The sequence below is a fragment of the Silene latifolia genome, chromosome Y (assembly GCF_048544455.1).
Source record: "Silene latifolia isolate original U9 population chromosome Y, ASM4854445v1, whole genome shotgun sequence".
Taxonomy (NCBI): Eukaryota; Viridiplantae; Streptophyta; class Magnoliopsida; order Caryophyllales; family Caryophyllaceae; genus Silene; species Silene latifolia.
The window spans coordinates 17,317,259-17,340,934 of record NC_133538.1 but is presented as its reverse complement, the minus strand read 5'-3'; the positions used below and the strand labels follow the sequence as shown (position 1 = coordinate 17,340,934).

Sequence of the window (23,676 nt, the reverse complement as noted above, 5' to 3'; positions counted from 1 at the left end):
ACTGAGTTCTACAGTTCCAGAAGCTGTCTCTTTGCGTGGACTGGTCGATCGACCGGGTATGTCAGTCGATCGACTGACATACCTGGTGATCGTCTTTTCTTGTTATTAATCGTTACAACTTTCTTTTGACTCGGTTCCGCCTCATCTTTTTCAGCGACATCCTCAACCATAGCGGGCCCATCAAGGGTAGACCCACTCCTCAAGGTAATTGCATTTAAGGTCTCCTTTTGATCAGTTTGAGTCGGTAAATGTCCCGGAGCTCGAGTTGTATTCTTGCTAGCCAATTGGGCAATTTGGCTCTCTAACATCTTCATCCCGGCCTCTCTAGCTTGGGACTCCTTCAGCAACAAGTTCTTCAATTCGGCAAACTCAGAATTTTGGGATTCTTTATTCTGCTTTGAGGGACATATGGAGGCTTTTGAACCGTTTTTTGCTTATGAGGGGGCACATAACTCTGCTGCTGCCGCTATTCTTTGTGGAGGTTGAGTCGGATTCAAGACATTTTGGCTGCTCCACCTCAGATTCGGATGGACATTCGGCTCATAGTAAGTGTTTGTCTGCCTATAATGTTGAAAGGCAGCACAGGACTCAAAGGGATTAGGACAGTTGTCTGAAACATGTCCCTTAGCTCCACATCTTTTGCAGACTAAAGGACCGTCTGAAATAGCATTCACATGGTAGATCCCTCCATTTGAAGCTCCTCCCAACTCGTACTTATCAAATCTCGCCGTGAGAGCCTCTAATGCAGCTACAGAAGGAGATTCAGCAGCTCTCCTTTGATTTCCCCTGGAATTTCCATACTCAGCTTTATGGGTGGCCAAGTCATCAATGATCTTCCACCCCTTAGTTTCCCCCATATTCTCCTGGAATCTGCCACTAACTACCGCATCCAGGATAGCTCTCTGATCCTCATAGAGCCCATTGTAGAACTGATTGCATAAGCTCCACTTCTCAAACCCATGATGCAGAATGGTTCGCACCAGCTTCTTGAAATGGACCCGCGCCTCATGGAAGTTCTCATCCGGACCCTGTTTAAAGCTTGTGAACTAAGCTCTAATATCATTCGTCTTCGAGGCAGAGAAATATTTCTTATAAAACGCTAAGGCCAGCAAATTCCAGTCAGTGATCCCATTAGCAGCTCGGTCCAGGTCTCTGTACCACTCCCTTGCAGCATCACGGAGTGAGAATATAAACATTGTCTCCTTCACTTGGTCCTGGATCACACCGGTCGCCGGGGGTATAGAGCAGCAATAATCGATAAATATCTCCATATGCTTGGCTGCATCTTCATTTGCAGCTCCCCCGAATCGGTTTCTCTCAACCAAGTTGATATAAGAAGGCTTCGGTTCGAATTTCCTATCAGCTCCCGGTAATTCGAACCCCTTGTATAGATTTGCAGCTGTTGGCTCAGAGTGACTTGCTATAGTCGCTTCTTCAGCCATCTCTAGAAAATCTGGAGAAGTGACGGTCTCAGCTGATGAAGTAGAAATAGGAGATGAAGGTGGATCCTCCTCGAACAGCTCGTTCTCGTAGTAACTGGACAGAGTACTCAGCTCTTCCTCTGTCGGCAATATCCTAGATGATCATCTCAACTCTCGCAAAGTCTTCTCAATCTCAGGATTGAACGGTACTAATTCACCACCCTGTGACCTGCGCATAAGAGGAAACTACAAAAAGAATATGAGAATAGTTTAAGGAACAAATGTCCCTTAAACTAAGAAGCAGACTAAAATAAAACAACTAAAAATTAGAACAATTGCCTCCCCAGCAACGACGCCAAAATTTGATACCCGTCGTTGTGAGTACCAAAAATAAAATTTATAATACCTATTAAAACTAACAGAAGCTAGTGGTAACAAGGTCGAACCACAGAGAGGCAGATGTAATTATTAGTTGTCTAATTTCAGTCTAAGGTAACAATTGTGGGGGTTGAGTTGATTTGGTCTATAGCTAAAACAATAAAAGACAATAAACTAAATAAATGGACGAAACAGATATTAAAAAGGGTGCTAAGGATGGTCGGTTCACTATAGTTTCGACGGCAGCAAACTAGGTAGGTCTAAAAAAAACACATGAGGCGGGAAAACAAGAGGTCCTCTCGGTCCACTCTCAACAAGTAGCGTCTTTCGATCTCGCTACGGGTCCCTAATATCACTAGTACTGACTCTCGTCCTGAAAAGTGACTAATATTCTAAACTTTACCTATCTTTCGATCTTAGCATAGTTTAGTCATTTTAATTGGTAGTCTAGCAACCTTCCCTATCTTTCGATCTAATGGGTCAGTCAATTACTAAGCATTCAACTAGTCGCGTGCACTCGATTCGTCAAAAATAGAATTTAAAGCAATTAAAATGAAGCAAAACCTCACGAGGCCAGTCGATCGACCAAGGTAGGCGGTCGATCGAGCGTGGCGCGATTCAGGGTTCCCTATTCTAATGCCGCCTACACTACAGATTCCCTACATCCTAGCACAGGGTATTTAGCTACTCATGACTACGATAAAAACAACGAAGAAATTGACTAATAAAACTCTGAATTCATGCTTAAAACAGTTAAATAACAAATAACAATAAACGATAATTGGCTTTTGGGATACTAACTAGCAATTCTATCCTACGAACGATAATAAAACAATGAAACTAAATATAAGAACCGAAAAGTACCGAACAGAATTGCAGAGAATAAAGATCTAAGAACCCGAATGCCAAAGTAACTTTTATTGAATGGAAAAGATTATAAACTAAAGAACCCTAAAGAATTTCTGATAATAAAACTAGATTAAAAACTTGATAAAAAACTGGCTCCTGTTCTCAAAACCTAGCATATGTTATATAGAATACAACATAGTTCTTATTTCCAAAACCTAGCTACTATGGGCTTGCTATTCCTCGTTCTATTAATTCACGCAGTTTAGCGGCTTGGTCGATCGACCACTGAAGCCGGTCGATCGACTGGTAAGCTCTGAACAGTGGCTCCTGGAAGTCGTGGTCTGGTCGATCGACTAAGGGAAATGGTGGATCGACTGAAGTAGCTGATACTTGACTTCTAACTTCTCGTGGATTTGTCTTTCGGGCCTCGAAATGCGCACCAAGCTCGTTCCTTGAGCAAATAATTCATGTCAAATGCAATGCAAGATACTCGGGGACGGATTTGGCTCAATATCTACTCATTTCCGCATAAATTTGCAATATTACATCAAAATACGAAAGTAGACGAAATGGGGCAAATAGTAGCCTTAAACCACATAAATGAGCTCTAAAATGCGTGTAAAATAGGGTGTAAAACATCATATAATTGACACGCATCAACTGCTGTCACGATATCAGCAATCAGGTTTTGGTTGTCCTTCCTCAGATCCTCAACGGCCCGACGCAGAGTGTCCATCCCCTGAATCATCACCTGCATCGGATCAAGCGCTGGTGATCCTCTGCTTCGGAGAACTTCTACGCCTGAGCCTTCCTGGGTCTGGGTTCTAGATACGGCTTCACCTCTGCTGGGGCTGCTTTCCCTACTGGATTTGGACTGACTGGGTGCACCTGCTGCCTTTGGGATCTGCGGTGGCTTCTGAGGCTGGGGCATGACTCTGGTCGACATGCTGACGGGGATTGTCTAGCTGGACGTTGGGGATGCACTGACTGATCCTGCGGATGCAGAAGTAAGTCCTGCTCCAGAAGACAGGGTTTACGTGCTCTGGCTGCTGGAGGGGTTCTGGCTGGTTCCAGACATGGTGACGGCTGGTTCGGTCTTGTGAGGTTTGGCTATAGAAAATGATCACTATGCCCCACGGTGGGCGCCAAATTGTTTTGGTAAAAATTTACCGGTTATGAATTAATTATGTGAGTGATAGCGAATATTCTAAATGCCAATTACGATTTGAATGCAATGATAAGAGCAACGAAAGGGAGACGAACGAAAAGAACGACACGGAGGATTTTTTGTCAAAAAGTAAGGAAATACAAGTATGATATTGCTAAAGTGATATCGCCAGTTGCGTATGGGTTTGTTAGGAGTGAAGTGTTGCCCGTACTGATGAATGCCTTGAATACTACCTTCCTCGCCTTTACATAGTTGTAGAATCTGACCTAGGGTTTTTGAGCTGCTTCTGCTTCTGTTGCTAAATTCCTGGTCAACTCCCTAAGGAATAGGGGGTAGTTGTTGACTTGGTCCTTTCCTTCCTTTGCACGTGGGCTTTCAACTTATACAATTTGTGTTTGTTTACTTTTCCATCCCATGGTCCACAATACGCCACCTCAGCAATCCCTTTCTCCCCTCTTCTACCAATTGCCGCGCACCACGTTGGCATCCCTTGTCACTTTTTTCTGCCAATGATACGCTGCCATGTCACGGATGATAAATGGCATTTTTTATCCATAACAATCTATATACAGTACTTCATTCCTGGGTATTATTCTTCTATTTCCTGCATAAATAATTCAGGGGTAGAGGTATTACTCTTACGCTTCCGCACTATCTTCTTGATTGATCTTTTGATCAATTTTTCGATCTTTTTCTATACATTCTCTTATTTTTCATCATGCCTGAGTCTATTGCATCTGATTCTTCTCCAAGTTTCGATTATTATGATGATCCTTTGTATTTGTCTACCAATGATCAAACTTCTGCTACTTTGTCCTCTTCTTTGTTTATTGGCCAGGACTTTTTGGGATGGAAAAGGGAAGTTCTTATGGCTTTAACAGCAAAACACAAGGATGGGTTTATTGATGGTTCTTATTCCATGCCCCCTAGTACTGATAAGCGTCATAAACAATGGAAGAGGTGCGATTTTATGGTGATGAGATGGATTTCCAATTCTATAGACAAGAGTCTTCGTGATAACGTCAAGTAGGTTGTTTCCTCTAAAAATCTTTGGGATGATTTACTTGAGAGTTTTGGTGTGTCTAATGCTCTGGAAGTCTATCAATTGACTAAAGATTTAGAGGCTGTCTCCCAAGATAATATGTCTCTTGTTGAATATTACAGCAAGATGAAAAATCTGTGGGAAACACTTGAGTCTCTTGATCCTTTACCTGTTTGCACATGTGGGAAGGTGAATTTGTGTACCTGTACTTTGCTCAAAAGAATAGTTGAAAGGGAAAACAATGCCAAAACCATACAGTTTCTCATGAATCTTAATAGCAGCTATGATGGGATTCGTACTCAGATTTTATCACTTGAGCCCTTGCCTTCAATCAATAAGGTTCTGGCTTTGTTACAAAAGATTGAAAGACAGAAACAGATCACTGACACTGTTTCTAGTCTGACTGAATCTACTGCTTACGCCAGTTTTAGGCAGTCTGATCAGAAGATGACTGGTTTTCAAAAGACTGGTGAAGCATTTGCTAGTGTTAAGCATTGTGATCATTCCAATAAGAATGGGCATACTAGGGCTACTTGCTTTGGTTTGACTAAATGTCCTCATTGCAACAAGACCGGGCACAATCCTGCCAATTGCTTTGTGATTAGAGGGTTTCCTGGTGATAAAAGTAAGGGGAAAGACAAAGCTCACAACAACAATAAGTCTGCTGTCCCTGCTAGAGGTGTTAATTCAGCAGATCTTTTGCCAGAGTCACCATTAGAGGATTCTTGCTTGGATAAAATTTCTCATAATGACTGCAACAAAATCAATGCTGTTTCTCCTGTTCTTAATTCTGAAGTCTTGGATGGTCTTATTACTTCTGTTGTTGATCAGGTTTTTAAACAAATTTCTGATCAACAACCTGCTTTATCCAGTGCCAATTTTGCAAGTATGATCTCTCCTTATTCTCATGTATTTACAGTATGTAAATCTCATTATGCAAGTACCTGGCTTGTTGACTCTGGAGCATCAGACCATATGACTTACAATATTGATCTTTTGTCTGATATCCATATTTTTGCCAAGCCTGTTAGTGTAGTATTACCTGATGGGAGTATTAAGTATGTTCATAAGAAGGGTACTGTTAATCTTACTCATAATATTAAGCTGCATAATGTTTTCTATCTTCCAGATTTCAGGCAAAATTTATTATCTATTAGTAAATTGCTTGATCATAATAATTTGTCTGTGTTGTTTACTTCACTTGGATGTGTTTTTCAGGACCTTTTAAATGATAAAATTGTGGCTAAGGGGAGGAGAATTGGAGATCTTTACAGATTTCAGACTGAATAACCACTGAGTAGTAGTTCCACTGCATTAGTAAATAAGATTAGTCATATTGTAAATAAAAAGTTTCAGATTATGAATGTTCCTGCTACTAGTCAAGTTTCTTCTTCATCTGCTATAAATAAGTCTGTTGATTTGTTTCATTTCAGAATGGGTCATATGTCTGTTGATAAGTTCAAACATGTACCAGCTTATGAAGATATAATAAAGAAAGCAGATTTCAATTGTCATTCTTGTATTCTTGCAAAACATCATAAGCTGCCTTTTCCTTTTAGTACTAGTAGAGCTATTCAATATTTTGACTTAGTTCATATGGACATTTGGGGACCTTATAAAACCCCATCAATGTCTGGTGCCAGATATTTTTTGACCATTTTAGATGACTATTCTAGGAATACCTGGACTATTCTATTTCAAACTAAAGACCAAGTTTTTAAATTGATTAAAGATTTTTTAGCTTATGTTAAAACTCAGTTTAAAGCACAAATAAGGTTTGTAAGATCTGATAATGGGACTGAGTTTTTGCAAGAGCATTGTGGTTCTTTGTTCACGGATCAAGGAATATTATATCAGACCAGCATAGTAGGGACCCCTCAACAGAATGATAGGGTAGAAATAAAGCATAGGCACTTGTTAGAGACTGCAAGGGCACTTAGATTTCATGCTAACTTACCTATAAAGTTCTGGGGTGACTGCTTATTGACTGCTACTTATTTAATAAATCTAATGCCAACACCTGTCATCCAAAATAATACTCCTTTTGCTTTACTCTTTCAATGTGAACCTTCTTATGAGCAGTTGAGGGTGTTTGGTTTTTTACGTTATGCTAGAATGCCTCCAACTTTTACTGATAAGTTTGGAAGTAGGGCAAGAGAATGTGTATTCCTTGGTTACCCACATCAACACAAAGGTTACATGCTATATTACTTGCAATTGCATAAAGTGATTATTAGTAGGGATGTGGTATTCAAAGAAAAGGTTTTTCCATTTGCAAAGGACAAGCCATATGAGGAGTTACAAATTACAACTTGTGATCTGGTTAACCCACCTTCTTCAATAGTTATTGTTCCTATTCCATCAACAGCAATTTCTCAGAGTTCTGAGAATGTAATATCATCTGGATCAACACTTAATAATGATGTTGTTTCACATCAAGATCACCTTCAACAACCTGAACCAGTGAGAAAGTCATCAAGACAGACTCAATTGACATCAAGGTTGAAAGGAATTCAATTTAATCTACCAGGACAACATTCTAGTACTGGACATGTACATGCTTCAGTATTTCAGGCCACAGTTCTAGAGTCCTTGCAAGATTGTCCACCAGATTTTGTGAGCTCTATGTACAATGTGGTACTAGAACATGAGCCTTATCATTTTAAACAAGCTGAGAAAGATCCCAGATGGCAAGAAGCTATGTCAAAGGAGGTACAAGCTTTAGAAGCAAATAAACCTTGGGAGCTTGTTCCTTTACCAGCAGGACACAAGGCTATTGGACCCAAATGGGTCTATAAGATCAAGTATAAACCAGATGGTTCTGTGGAAAGATTTAAAGCAAGGTTAGTTGCTAAGGGCTTCAACCAAATCAAGGACAAAAATTATAAACATACTTTTTCTCCTGTTGAAAAGTGTACAACAGTGAGAGCTTTATTGACAATTGCTGCAGCAAAGAGATGGCCATTGTTTGAATTGGACATTAACAATGCTTTTTTTTTGCTCGGGTTTTTGGATGAAGAGGTCTATATGAAGCCTCCAGAGGGTTATGAGGTAGGACAAGGCCTAGTTTTTAAGCTAAAGAGGTTCTTATATGGACTTAAGCAAGCTTCTTGGCAATGGAATAAGGAGTTAACCATATTTCTTCAAAATCTTGGCTATATTCAGTCCAAGAATGATTATTCACTTTTTACAAAAAGGAGTGACACTGATAACTCTTTTACAGTTGCATTGGTGTATGTAGATGATGTGTTGCTTACTGGTACCTCACCTACAGAAATAGAGACAATAAAGCAACAGCTACATGCTGCATATTCTATTAAAGATCTTGGTCTAATGAGATACTTTCTGGGTCTGGAAATATCAAGGACTGCTGATGGTTTAATGATAAATCAGAGGAAGTACATCATGGACATTCTAAAAGATTTGCAAATGGAGGAGTGTTCTCCTGCTAGGTTTCCTATGCAACAAGGCCTGAAATTATCAACTGATCAGGGTGAATTGCTTGAGAATCCTGAGCAGTATAGACGGCTCATAGGTATACTTTTGTATTTGAATATGTCCAGACCTGATATCTCCTATAGTATACAGCATTTGAGGCAGTTTGTCAGTCAGCCAAGGACACCACACTTACAAGCTGCCTTACATGTAGTTAAGTATCTAAAAGGGACTATCCATGCTGGTTTGTTTTATAAAGCACACCCAGATCTGCATCTCACAGCATACAGTGATGTAGATTGGGGACAATGTGCATTTTCTTGTAAATCTCTCAGTGGTTACTGTGTTCTGATGGTTCAGTCGTTGGTTTCTTGAAAAACTAAGAAACAAGTGACAGTGAGCAAAAGCTGAGCAGAATCAGAATACAGAAGTCTGTCATATACAACTTATGAGTTAGTATGGCTAGCTTCTTTGTTAAAGGATTTGGAGATAAAAGTACATCAACCTATACATCTCTACTGTGACAATAAGGCAGCAATGCACATCACAGCCAATCCTGTTTTCCATGAAAGGACCAAGCACCTGAGTATTGATTGTCATTTTGTTCGTGACAAGCAAGATCAAGGTTTTCTGATTACCAAGCATATAAGGACAGGTCTACAACTGGCTGACATTATGACCAAGCCTCTTGGGGCAGTTCAGCATGCATTCCTTTCATCTAAGCTTGGACTGAAGTTTCAAGACAATCCAGCTTAAGGGGGGCTATATTGGTGATAGTAGTTGGTTTAAAGTTAGTTAGGATATTTAGTCATAACTAACTAGAGTTAACAGACTTAAACTAACTGTTATGGATAAAAATCACCTTTTATACACCTAAGACGTGGCAACTTTTCACTGGTGAAATGGATGGCAAAAGGTTGGCCGTGTGGCACACGAGGATTGGCGGACGAGAAGAGTATAGAATTGATGAAGTGGCGAGATGTGGACCATGGGATTAAAAGGAAAACAAACACACTTTGGCCCATAAAAAAGCACACGTGCAAAAGAAGTCATCTGCTAGGTCAACCAACAACTCCCTATTCTTTAGAAGTTGACCTGGTATTCAGGAACAGAAGCAGAAGAACCCTAGTTCTGACTCCAGCGGCTATATAATGGCGAGGTAATCAACACTCAAGGGGAGGAACATTCAACTCAAGTAACACTTCATTCCCAAAAAATCCATCAACAATCAACGATAATTATCTAGCAACATAACATTTGTATTTCCTTACTTGGGCATTTTATATCGATTATAGTGCAAAGTTGGTGGGATTCCGACTCCCCCCGTGGTTGTTCCCACACCGGGTTTCCGCGTCACCAAAAATCCTCCGTGTTATTCTTTTTGTTTGTCTCTATTTTGTTATTCTCGTCATTGCATTTAGACCATAATCGGCATTAAGAATAATCACTATCACTCACAAAATTAAATCGTAATCGGTAAATTTTTACCAAAACAGTTTGGCGCCCACCGTGGGGCATAGTGATCATTTTCTATAGCAAAAACTCGCCAGACCGAACCAGCCGTCACCATGTCTGGAACCAGCCAGAGCCCCTTCAGCAGCCAGAGCACGTCAGCCCTATCTCCGGAGCAGACTTACGCATCCGCAGTGGTCGGTTGATGCATCCCGGCGTCCAGCCAGACGATCCCCGTCAGCATGTCGACCAGAGCCATGCCTCAGCCTCAGAAGCCACCACAGATTCCGAAGGCAGCAGTGCACCCATCGACCCAAATCCAAGAGGGAAAGCGGCCTCGGCGAGAGGTGAAGCAAGATATCCAAGTCCGACCCAGGAAAGCTCAGGCGCAGAAGTTCTCCGAAGCAGAGGATCTCCAGCGCTCGATCCGATGCAGGTGATGATTCAGGGGATGGACACTCTGCGTCGGGCCGTTGAGGATCTGAGGAAGGACAACCAAAACGTGATTGCTCAGATCGTAACAGCAGTCCAGACCAAGCCAGCATCAGCGCCAGAGGCTCCTACCAGAACCAGCGGCGGAGGGTCGGGTCGATCAATCCCATCAGAATTAGTCACCAGACTGGATCTGGCAGGAAAAGCACCCATCGAACCAATCGAGCCCAGAGGATTGGGATGCCTATCATTTGATAGTCCACCTAGTCCGCAGCGGACAACGGGTAACGCTTTGTTTAGCACCCCTTCGGATCGACCTTCCACCCTTCTCGAGGTACCCCGCACACCGAGACACCAGGATGGCAATCGGACTGTCCCCAATGCGCAAAGCAATTCCATCCTCGTAACCGAGTTTACCGGTGGAGCCTGGATCGAAGGATTACGAGACACCAGGATGGGCACTGGATCCATAATCGGTGCAACACCGGTGAATCGGTCACCCAAACACCAGGCCAACTTTTCGAGTACCCTGGCTAGGAGGTACACCGCTTGGTTCCTTTCACTTGTTTCTAACCCTCTTGCGGGAGCGGGTAATTCATTTGGAGCAACAATACCAGGAGTGAAGGAGCTAATGTATAGGATACCGGGCGAGTCCGTCCGGCCGGAGAAAGCGGCCGAGAGATAGCTACGCAGACTCACCTTTCGTGGATGATATAGCCCTAATCGGTGTCCCTAAAGGATGTGTGCCGCCAGCTATGACACTCTATGACGGAACCACAGATCCACTTGACCATATCAACCACTACAAGCAGAAAATGATGGTGATAACCGCAACTGGATCTCTAAAGGAAGCTTGTATTTGCAAGGGTTTCGGATCAACACTGTCAGGAGCAGCCCTATAGTGGTTCGCTGGTCTACCTAATAAAAGCATATCCAGCTTCGCCGACCTAGTCAATGCCTTCAACCAAGATTCAAAGACATAAAAAAGAGAAGAAGTAGACCAGTGACCTCTACCGGATAGTGCAAGGGTTTGAGGAATCTACCCGTGATTACTTAAATCGGTTCAACAAAGAGAAGGTGTCAATTCCGAGGTGCGATATAGCAACCGCTATACAAGCCTTCCGCCGAGGACTGCACCAGGACTCACAGCTATACAAGGAACTAACCATGCATCCATGCACTACCTTTGAGGAGGTGCAATCGAAGGCAATTGCTGTCATGAGGCTGGAAGAAGACTCTGCACCCGTAAGAGGCACTTATGATTGGACCCAGATATCGAAAGGCTCAAAGAGAAAAGAAGAGCGAAAGACCCAAACCCTACAGCAGGAGCGTGAATAAAGTTTCTGGAAATTCTGAAGGGAAGGGCGAAGCAGATCTGCCTCCAAAAGTAAGTGAGTATGGTTTCACTACCAATCTTGCAGGACTATTCAAAGCCCTGAAGGAGCTGGGACGCAGAGTCGATGGCCAAAACTTCCGAAGGAAACCCCACGCGCGAGAGACACAAGCAAAAGTGTGAGTTCCACGGCAGCAACACCCACAACACCGATGAATGCCACTCCCTCAGAAAGGAAGTCAAATTTCACTATGACCAAGGAAACCTAGATCACCTCCTACCCAGAAACACAACCAGAGTAAATTCAGCGGATCAGGTTCTGCCATCCTCTCCTCCTCATTGCTCTAGAACTGTGAATGTTATTACAGGTGGATCGGAGCTATGTGGGTTGATCTATTCAGCAGCTAAGAGGCACGCAACCATAACTAAAGGAGACAGACGTAAAGCTCCTGCAGGTTAACCACGAACCCGCCGTCGGTCACCTTTTGAAACAGACGCAGGATCTGCTCCCGGAACAAAGACACCACGATGCTCTAATCATCACGCTTCCCATAGGAAATTGCAAGGTGAAAAAGATCCTGGTGGATACCGGAAGCTCCGTCAACTTGATCATGATGGAAACACTCAAAGGAATGGGATTCACCGAGAAAGATCTAGCAAAGAAGGCAATTCCCTTGGTTGGTTTCAGCGGCGAAACAAAGCACTCCCTAGGAGAAATCATCATCCCAACCTACGCCGGGGGTGTAAACAAACAGGTAAGGTATCTGGTTATTGATGGCCCTCTACTTACAATGTAATCCTTGGCAGGCCCTGGATCCACGAGATGAAAGCAATTCCCTCAACGTACCACCAATACCTGAAGTTTCCAACACCTTGGGGGGGGGGGGGGGGTGCAAGAAATACGTGGGGACCAGGAAGAAGTTAAGGATTGCTACAAGGTGGCTCTGAAGCCAACAACCGGTTCGCCCGCATAGCAATTACAGAGCCAGCGCATCCAGGACGAGTACATTGAGCCTCAGCAGGCAGAGTTTGAAGAAGTCATCCTGGACGCGCTGCATCCAGAACGAACTGTTCTCATTGGATATGAATGTTCAGGTAAAATTCGTGAAGAACTCGTTCGGTTTTTGAGAACTAACATAGATTGCTTTGCTTGGTCACATGATGATATGATAGGGATAGACCCAAGTGTGATAACTCACAAGCTAAGTGTGGATCCAAGCCATAAACTTGTGCGTGAGAAAAAGAAGAAAATTTTTTCCAAAGAAACCAGGTCATAAATCAAGAATTAGATAACACCCGCTGCGGGGAAAGATTCGTGAAGTAAAGTACCCGGAGTGGTTGTCTAATGTGGTGTTGGTTCCAAAGAAGAATGGCAAGTGGAGGGTCTGCGTCGATTTCACGGATTTAAACAAAGCTTGCCCAAAGGATCCATTCCCTCTACCACACATAGATGACATGGTGGATGCTACTGCGGGCCACGAGATGCTGACGTTCCTGGATGCCTGGAGCGGATATAACCAGATAAAGATGCACCCCAGCGACCAGGAAAAGACAACGTTCAGATCCGAGAGAGGTATCTATTGTTATAATGTCATGCCTTTTGGACTGAAAAATGAAGGATCTACCTATCAGAGGCTGGTAAACATGATGTTTAAAGAACAAATAGGCCAAACTATGGAAGTATACATAGACGATATGGTCGTCAAATCAAGAGCTTCACAAAGACCACTAGCAGACCGCGTAAATTTCAATACCCTCAGGAAATACCAAATGAAGCTGAATCCTACGAAGTGTACCTTTAGAGTATCCAGTGGAAAGTTCTTGGGGTACATGGTGACCCAGAGGGGGATAGAGGCCAGCACCGAATAAATCAAAGCAATTCTGCAGCTGGAGTCACCCAGAAACCGAAAGACGTCCAGAGCCTGACTGGAAGAGTGGCAGCCTTAAACAGATTCATATCCAGATCCTCAGACAGATGCAGGCTATTCTATGATATACTCAGAAAATGCCAAAGATTTGAGTGGACGGACGATCACGAGAAAGCATTTCAGGAGCTGAAGCGTTATCTCAGCACCCCACCTCTCCTGTCGAAACCAGAGGCAGGGGAACCACTGTTCATTCGTATCATCGATCCAAGCGGCGATCGGTGCGGTGCTAGTACGAGAGCAGAACGGATCACAACATCCGGTATACTACATCAGTAAGTCTCTGCTTCCGGCAGAGACTAGGTACACGTCACTAGAAAAACTCGTCCTTGCACTAGTTATTGCATCCTATAAATTGCGTCCTTACTTCGAGTCTCATACAATTTCTGTGATAACTAATTATCCTCTTAAAACTATCATGAGAAAACCAGAATTGTCAGGAAGAATGGCTAAATGGTCCGTGCATTTGAGCGGGTACGATTTGAAGTTTGAACCCCGTACGGCCATAAAGTCTTAGGCTCTGGCAGACTTTGTGTCTGACTTCTGCCCAACACTCTAGACCCAGGCCGAACAGGACATCCTGAATCTGGAAGAAGACAAAGGAGAGCAAGTATGGGAGCTACATGTAGACGGAGCCTCCAACGCCAAAGGAGCAGGAGTAGGAATGGTCCTCAAATCACTCCAGGGAGACCTCATAGTCCAGGCCGTACGATGTGAATTCAAAGCAACAAAAAACGAAGCAGAATATGAGGCACTAATCCTGGGTCTGAAGCTGGCTCTGGATCTGAAAATCAGACACCTTCAGGTTTGCAGTGATTCTAAGCTTATAGTTAACCATGTAAATGACTGCTATGAGGCCAGGGATCCCAGGATGATGACATATCTAGACGTAGCAAAGGAGCTGAAAATCAGATTTGTCACATTCAACATCAAGCAAATCCCCAGGGAGCAGAATGCAGAAGCAGACGCACTAGCCACCCTGGGGGCAACCTTCAAGACAGGAACTATCTCCACGATACCAATTGTCCACGTGCTGGAGCCAGCAACACTAAAATCTCAGTAGGAAGCAGAAAAGGTGTGCAGCACCAGCAGTGAAGAAAATACTCCAGATTGGAGGAAACCCTACTTAGACTGGTTGCAGAATGATGTCCTACCAGCAGATAAAAAGGAGGTAAGGAGCTTTAAAATGAGAGCATCCAGATTCATACTAATTGATGGTGTTCTATTCAGGAAATCACTCGCTGGACCCTACCTCAGATGCCTGGATCGGGAAGAGTCTCAGGCTGTTTTGCATGCTCTCCACAGTGGAGAATGCGGAAACCATGCAGGGGGTAGGAGCCTGTCCAACAAGGCACGCGAGGCGGGGATACGGCCCTCAATGCGCAAGGATGCCATGGAGTTCGCAAAAAGATGCGACGCTTGCCAGAGGCATGCCCACGTTAGCCACCAGCCTGCAGAGCCTCTGCACCAGGTTATCTCACCATGGCCCTTCATAAAGTGGGGAATGGACATAGTAGGGCCATTACCCAGAGCACCAGGAAACAAAGTCTATATGCTCGCCATGACGGATTACTTCTCCAAATGGATAGAAGCAGAGTCATTCTCCCAGTTACGTAAAACCCGTGCGATATCTTTCATTAAACGCAATATCATATGCAGGTTTGACATTCCATCTGAAATTATATGTGATAATGGGTCCCAATTCATTGGAAATAAGACGGAAGCTTTTTGTGCTAGGTGGAATATCTCGTTGCAGAAATCTACTCCTAGGAATCCCCAGTCAAATGGACAAGCTGAATCCAGCAATAAGATTATCATTGAAAACTTGAAAAAGAAACTAGAGGAGATTGGGGGCAAATGGGCAGAAGAGCTACCTCTGGTTCTCTGGGCTAACAGAACCACACCAAAGGTTGCAACGGGGCAAACCCCCTTCAGCCTGGTGTTCGGAGCAGAAGCAGTCATCCCATCCGAAGTCAGGGTCCCAACCCACAGATATGGATGCATCACAGAAGACCGGAACCAGGTGGAAATGGCAAGCAGTCTGGACACGATAGATGAACTCAGAACCAGCGCCCAGATCAGGATGACTTCCTACCGACAGACTGTGGCTAGAAGCTACAACAAGAACGTAAAAGTAAGAACTCTGCAGGTGGGAGATCTGGTCCTGAGGAAAGTCTTCCAGAATACCAAGAACCAGCAAGCAGGGAAATTTGCCTACAACTGGGAGGGGTCATACCAAGTAGAAAGCACAGTTGGAAATGGAGCCTACCGACTCATGACTTTGGAAGGGCAAATGGTTCCCAGATCCTGGAATATCACCCACTTGAAAAAATATTTCACTTACATCGCCAGCATGGTCAACAATGGGGTGCTCAGCCTACCAGATACAGCTCAGCCAGGTTCTAGATATTGCCTTACTTATTTTCTGGCTCTGAATATTTTTCTGTCTCTAAGTATTTCGATATCTCCAAATATTTTTCTGGCTCTAAAATATTTTCCTACTTCTAAAGTATTTTCCTATTCCTAAATATTTTCTTTCTGGATCTGAACACCCTCTGATTCTGAACGTTTTCTGGTTCTAAAACAGCCTTGTTCGTATCTTAATTCTAACAAATTTTAAGTTGTAAAACCACTTTGAATGATTTAAATATAGAACTCCTTTTATTTCTTCAAATAGGCCAAGTAAATAAAATGCAAACTAACCTAGCAGAGCCTGTATTCATTACAGAAGGCGTGTGTCCGTGGCTAAGCACGTACAACCGGGACAACCAGCCTCCCGCGATGCATTAGCACCCACGCAAGCCTGGCTCCTCTGGACGAGTGGGCATACTAGACCCCTTAGCCAAAGCAATCTAACAAACGATGGCCAAACAAACGACGTGCATGCACAAATCAAAGCACCGGAAACGGTACGACACAAAGAGATAACCACTAGAAAATACTTAAGTTGCAAAAAGCAAAGTACGCCGGCACCGAACAGACAAAAATACATAAACCATTCAAAATAAAGATGTCATGCCCCGTAGGGCCAAAAACTAACTAAGCATGGCAAAAGTCTTTCAGGTGCAGGGAAAAACTAATCTATGTTAATATGCTCCACGACTGTATGTACTGCCCGAGTGTCGAGCGGGTGAATTCACCTCATCCTCAGCACCTGGATTATCAACGGAAGCAGCACCAGGTTCCACTAAGCCAACCAGCACATACAGATTCAGACCATCAGGGAAAGCAGCAGCAAGCTTCCCCTCTTCAGCTCCTAAATCCCAGGCCAAATGCTCTCCCTTCTGAAACGTCTTTATACACTTGATCTTCGTTTCCAAGGTAGCATAGGACAGAGCATTCACCAAAGTCTCTTTCAACTCTTGCACATTAGAAGCCTTCTCCTCCCGGATCTGAGCAACACGAGCCTCAGCATCTGAAGCACGTTTCTCAGCATCTGCAGCACGTTTGTCCACCTCAGAAGTACGTCCCTCAGCTTCTGAGGCACGCTTTTCAGCATCGGCAGCCTTCTTCTCAGCATCAACAACCTTCCTCTCAGCACCAGAAATCCGCCCTTCAGCAATAGAAAGACTGTTCTGCAAACTCTGCTTCTGAGTGGCCTCCTCCAACAGCAAACTCTGGGACTTGTTTAGATCAGGCTGAGTCTTAAGCCTATCCTCATTGACTTCTTTCGCCACACGGAGTTTCGCATTTTCTCGCTACCGGAGAGAGACACCTTCTCCCGCAGATACAGAGCCATCTGGAAGGACTGGTGCACCAGAACCAAGTGTTAAAAAAAAAAATGGCAGCAGCCAATGATCGTTTACCTCAAAAGAATGCTCAGCTGCACGATCCAAGTCAGGCAAAGGTTTGCTATCCAACGCAAACCTAGGAGCTGGAAGAAGCATCTGGTTCATTAAGTCCAAGTTACTCGCAGACCTAGCCTTTCCAAAATCGTCTGGAAGTGTAAAGACAATAACCCCAGAAGCAGGAGCAGATTTGGAACCAGAGGCGACCCAGTAGGGATGCCCCGAAGCGAGAGGTAGCTCCGGAAGCAGGGATGGCTTCAGACGTTGGGATTGGGCCAGAAGCAGACTTGGCTGGGACAGAAGCAGGAATAGGCTTGGGGACCGGGGGACCCCCAGAAGCAGATGACCCATGTCCAGGTAGTGGAGGCCTCACAGCTAGAGGAGTAGCTTCGATAGGAGTCTGCTCCTTGGCCCGGCTAACGATGCGAGACCTTCTCTTGGGACGAGGTCCAGAACCAGGGGCAGGGGTAGACTTTCTTTTCTCAGCAGGCTTGGGGGCAACCGCAACCTGCTCCATTTCTTTCTGAGCCAGAACATCGTCCAGCGAAATTCTAGATTTTGCAGAACCTGGAAGTAGCAAAGATCAAGTCCGAACCAGATATATGAAATATCCAGAAACAGAACCTAGTCAAAAAAGGAAGAACAACGCACTAGTCGACATTGAATCTTTTTCCTCAGCAGCTGTTTTCTTCACCACAGCAGCAGAATCCTGAACCAGATTGGGGAAAGTCCTATTTTCCGGAGGTGGACTGAATAGCTTTGAAAGAGATGCGGTTCTGTCAGGAGACAAAGGCAAGGGGCACAAATCTGCACAAAAAACCAAGTAAGGAAATATAAGCATCAAAGAAAAATACACAGGAATAAGGGCATGCAAATACCGTCTGTTGATCGCCAGACACTGACAATGTAGTCAGTAGGAGCAGGAAGAATGTCAATTTTCACGAAAATAAAGCGGGAAAACCACTTGCTGTCATCCGGCTTCACGGGGAAGATGATGCAATTCTTTTCCCCGTCTCGAACCCGAATGGTCACTTGACCCCGACTGAGGGACCTGACCGAAAACCAGTGTGCAAGGTCCGGAAGACCAATCCCATAACCAAAACGGTTATTCATAGCATCAATCGCAAGCAAGGTCCGCCAAGTATATGGAGCCACTTGGCAAATAGCCAAGTGATTCAAGTTCAGAAACTCTTGTATCAGAGGAGGAAAAGGAAACCTCAAACCCAGACGGAAAGCATATTCATATAAACATATCCACCCCGCCCTCACTGAGTCGGCTTTTTAGCCCGGGGTTGGAATGTGAAGCACCACATCATCGGAGAAACCAAATGTTTCCCTGTTATAGGCAAGATCCTCCGGGGTAAAATCGGAGTCACATGAGTGCTTAGCGGAGAGTACACCGCCAGGAGAGAAGAGATCAGGTGGCATCACCGGATCCGAGGCCGAGGTCGAGGAATCAGATTTTTGTGACATTATATACGAAGAAAGAAAAGAAAGAAAGAAGAGAAGTAAGGAAGAAGACGGAATACCTGCAACGACCGGAAATAATTTTACTGATTGATGGAGGGGAAGTTAGGGAAGAGGGAGTGATGATGAAAAAAGTTGGGAAAGATGAAGGGAGTGAGGAAACCGAGGGGATATAAAGGAGAGAGAGGAAGAGTTAGTGGGAGAGTGGGAGAGTTATTACGGCAGTTGAGAGAGGTAGGGAAGTTATCAAGGCTAAGGTAACTGAAATTCCCGCCTAAAAAAAATATTTGAGACGGAAATTTGGGGGCAATTGTTATGGATAAAAATCACCTTTTATACACCTAAGACGTGGCAACTTTTCACTGGTGAAATGGATGGCAAAAGGTTGGCCGCGTGGCACACGAGGATTGGCGGACGAGAAGAGTATAGAATTGATGAAGTGGCGAGATGTGGACCATGGGATTAAAAGGAAAACAAACACACTTTGGTCCATAAAAAAGCACACGTGCAAAAGAAGTCATCTGCTAGGTCAACCAACAACTTTCTATTCTTTAGGAGTTGACCTGGTATTCAGGAACAGAAGCAGAAGAACCCTAGTTCTGACTCCAGCGGCTATATAATGGCGAGGTAATCAACACTCAAGGGGAGGAACATTCAACTCAAGTAACACTTCATTCCCAAAAAATCCATCAACAATCAACGATAATTATCTAGCAACTTAACATTTGTATTTCCTTACTTGGGCATTTTATATCGATTATAGTGCAAAGTTGGTGGGATTCCGACTCCCCCCGTGGTTGTTCCCACACCGGGTTTTCCGCATCACCAAAAATCCTCCGTGTTATTCTTTTTGTTTGTCTCTATTTTGTTATTCTCGTCATTGCATTTAGACCATAATCGGCATTAAGAATAATCACTATCACTCACAAAATTAAATCGTAATCGGTAAATTTTTACCAAAACACTAACCAAGTCATTGGTAATTAAGTCATTCAGTTGCTATAAATATGAGGATTGCCTCAACAAATTGTAACAGAATTTATTATTACAAAATTGAATAATAACAAATTCAAGATTCAGAGTTATACAATATTGTTACACAGTTTGCTTTCCTATTCTTCTCTATTCTTCGTCTTCATCATCAATACTTGTTCATCTCGAGTCCACCATTGTTGCAGTATCTTTAGTTTCTTCAACCACCTTTATTTTTTCCATTCGAAACGCAGGGTTGAGAATATTCCGATGATGAACCCATTCCTTGCCTTCCAATTGAGCCAAACCATGAAATATCCGCTTTAATGCCGGAGGCATTTGTAACTTTTGGAAGTCATTCGGTTTCATCAAAACCTTTTTGATCATTTCCGGATCTTCTCACCTGTCCAAATAAATTGTCCATTCTTAACTGTAAACACTCAAGTGCTACCGTCTTAAACAAAAATTTGTATTTTTTTCCGAAATAGCTTTTAGTTGATCCCTTTTCTAAGTTTTCGACTAAACTTTTTCCGTGTCTTTGTTCTTTAAAATGATTTCAATTTTTTTTAGCAAATAGCAAATCATTTACCAAGTAACATTGTCGTGTTTTTAATCATCTCCCAAAATTACTCGTAAAAATTAAATATTGGTTATGTCATTGAAAATTATACAGAGACCACACAAATGTAAATTATTGACCATATTATCCAAAAATTAAGAACTTTTAAGGAAATTTACCGTATTTACTAAGAGTATGGCCATACAGGGGATTGACCCTGTGATGATAGTCATTAGAGAAAGTCGGCATTGGCTTCGACGCAGCTTCAAGACGCATCCTAGCTTCATCTTTCGAGTCTCCAAACACGAATTTGTAAGGGTTGCCTTTGAAACCCTGTTCTCTCAATTTCGTTTCGAGTTCCTTGGGCTTGAACCATGACCATTTCAGTAAATTCAATGTCCATAACATAATGACAGTAGCTATTGATATACCGATTAGAGTACAATAATAATCTTCCATCATAATCTTTGATGTTTTTTTGTAGTTAGATTATTTGTTCTAGTGATGTAAGTGATTAGTGAAGTAGAAGAAGAGAAAGGAAAGCTAAAAGTGAGTAATCATGCAGTAACCAAGTATGGTTAGGTTTTACAGGAGGTTCATTATTCGACTTAATATATTAGTCCATGCACGTGATTTTATGAATTATGAAAGCTTATAGCTAAAACAACTACAAGAATATCTTTTGAATAATGTTCTAACCATAATGGTCTCTAAGTTAAAAGCATATGTTGATATATGTCAATATATCGGATTTCAGCCGGGGACGAACAAGTAATGATATAATGTAAATTTAAAAAAAATCGAAAATTTTAAATAAAATTTCTGAATTTTTCTTTACCGGCAAGGCCGAGTCCCCGCTAATAATCCACTCACCCAACCCCCAGCTGCTCTATCCCGCACTGCAAAGTCATATTTTTAAGATTTTGGATTGAATTTGTAATTTCTACTATTGATTTCATATGTATTTATACGATTACAATGACTTAAGAATACAAGATCTATTCTATATTTTATGAACAAGAAACGAATCTAAGAAATAAGGAAAGAGAACTAAAATAATTACAATTTCCTAAAGAGACGATACAAAGATTATGTACGAGATATAGAGGAAGAGGCGGGAATATCCTTTACACGCTTCCGCAAGACGGTCGGTCGAAGAGTTAGAACAGTCTTGGAGGTTAACGTGACAAAGCGTGACCAAGGAAGTGCCTTGTTAAGAAATCAGCAATCTGATCAAAGCCATTTATGTGTTGAACACGAAGATAGCCTTGTTGGACCTGTTCATGAACGAAATGGAATGACAGATCGAGATGCTTCATGCACGTGTGGAATATCGGATTAGAGAAATAATGAGAGGCACCCAAATTATCACAGTAGACAGTCGGAACGTGGGTATTAATAGGCATCCCAAGCTCGGATAAAAGAGCACGTAGCCATAGAAGTTCAGCCGTGGTGTCGGAGACAGCCTTGAACTCCGCTTCAGTTGATGAACGAGAAAGAGCACGCTGACCAAGATATTGGAGCCAAGAAAAACAACATAACCACCGCTAGATACATAGTCGTCTTTATCGCCCGCCCAGTTAACATCACAATAAGCATGAAGAACGAACGAAGAGGAGTAATTTAGATGAATACCAAGGTGAATAGTACCTTTAAGATACCCGAGGAGCCGTTTGAGAGCAGTCCAATGTGACTCAGTCAGATGCGTGAGGAATTGAGCAAGTCTGTTGACCGTAAAGGAAATGTCTGGCCTAGTGAGCGAGAGATATTGAAGGCTACCCACTAGAGCACGATACTGCGCTTCATCTTGCACTGGCAAATCTGGTTGGCGGAGAAGAGGAAAATCCGTGGACATTAGAGTAGATACATGGCGACAATCCGCCATATTGTACCGGAGCAAAATGTCAGATATATATTTTGATTGATTGAGATGTAACCCACGCTGCGTCGGAGTAAATTCAATACCAATAAAATACGACAAAAGTCCTAAAACCTTGAGCGAAAAACGACTTGAAATAACTTCAATAAATGCGTTAATAGCAGCAATGGACGAGCCAGTGACGATAATATCGTCCACATAAACAAGAGCGAATAGACGAACGTTATCTTTATTAAAAATAAATAAGGAAGAATCAGAGATAGAGTTAACAAACCCATAACACATAAGAAAATTATGCAGTTCAGTGAACCACGCTCGGGAGGTTGGCTTGAGACCGTATATGGCTTTAGATAACTTGCACACATGTGTCGGATTATTCGTGTCAATAAATCCAGGAGGCTGAATCATGTAGACATCGTCGGACAAATGGCCTTACAGAAATGCGTTATTTATATCTATTTGTCTAAGAGACCAACCATGTGAGATAGCAATACTGAGCATTAGACGAACCGTAGTAGGTTTGATGATGGGAGTAAAAGTCTCAGAATAATCAATACTAGGACGCTGATTAAAACCCTTTATATTTAATTCGAAAAATCCACTTGTAGCCTATAACATTACGTGTTGAGTCAGGGTGAACAAGAGTCCAACTTTGATTTCGGGTTAGGGCCTCATGTTCAACGAGCATGGCTTCATGCCATTGGGGGTTGACAAGGGCCTGTTTAATTATTGTGGCGGGAGTGATGTAAAGCGTGTGAAGGGAAGTAGTATGGGCAGATTTATGAGGGGGAGAGAAGTAGAGGGGGTTCGGTTTAACAATGTTATGGGAAAGGCGAGTAGCATGACGTTTAGGAGGAGGAGGTGGAGGGGTTGGTGGCGAAGGGGAGCTGGGAGAGGAGGTAAGGTTATCGGTGGCAAAGGCACGGGGAGAAGAGGCAGGGGAAGAAACAGGGGTAGTGTTGGAGCTTGTGTCCTCCACAAATTAGTGTGATAACATTTGTAAATCTCTTAAAGGTTCACAAGGGTATACTTCGTATTTTATCAGTTGATTAACGATTACCTAATAACGGTTGGCTTGCTAGAAAGTTTGACGTTATTATCATACTGATGGCGGTGATCAACTGGTCCCTAAAGGTCACACCTAAAGGATGTGTTTGAGAGATGTGGTTATGGAAATGTAATCACATTGATGCCTTATATGACTAAACAGTTAGTCACTGTGTTGATGAGACGATTATTTAATGCTGATTAAATAATATAAGCTGAGAAGAATTAACGGTCAATTCGTAAATTGAATATAATAAGTTATATTTAATTAATGTAATAATGTTAAGCTTGGACGAATTAATATGTTAATTCATAATTAAATGTAATAAGTTATATTTAATCAGCAAGTTAAAGTATATATTATACGATATTGTCACAGACCGGCATTAATAAATCCACTGCAAGCTGTTGTGTGTAGACTTACTAATACGGAATGATATAAATGACAATTTATAAATAATACATTTTATACATGGTCGATCGATCGGGTGTGTCAGTCGATCGACTGATATTCCTGTTTCGGATGTAT

The 23,676-nt window shown here is 42.7% G+C and overlaps 1 protein-coding gene across 1 annotated transcript; it reads left to right on the top strand.

Moving 5' to 3' along the window:
• Nucleotides 1-4,534: 4,534 nt before the first annotated feature.
• Nucleotides 4,535-6,148, top strand: LOC141627659 (uncharacterized). Its single transcript, XM_074440889.1, has 2 exons — nucleotides 4,535-4,776; nucleotides 4,981-6,148. Exons 1-2 carry the CDS (start codon nucleotides 4,535-4,537, stop codon nucleotides 6,146-6,148), a joined length of 1,410 nt encoding a protein of 469 aa, XP_074296990.1.
• Nucleotides 6,149-23,676: the final 17,528 nt, after the last annotated feature.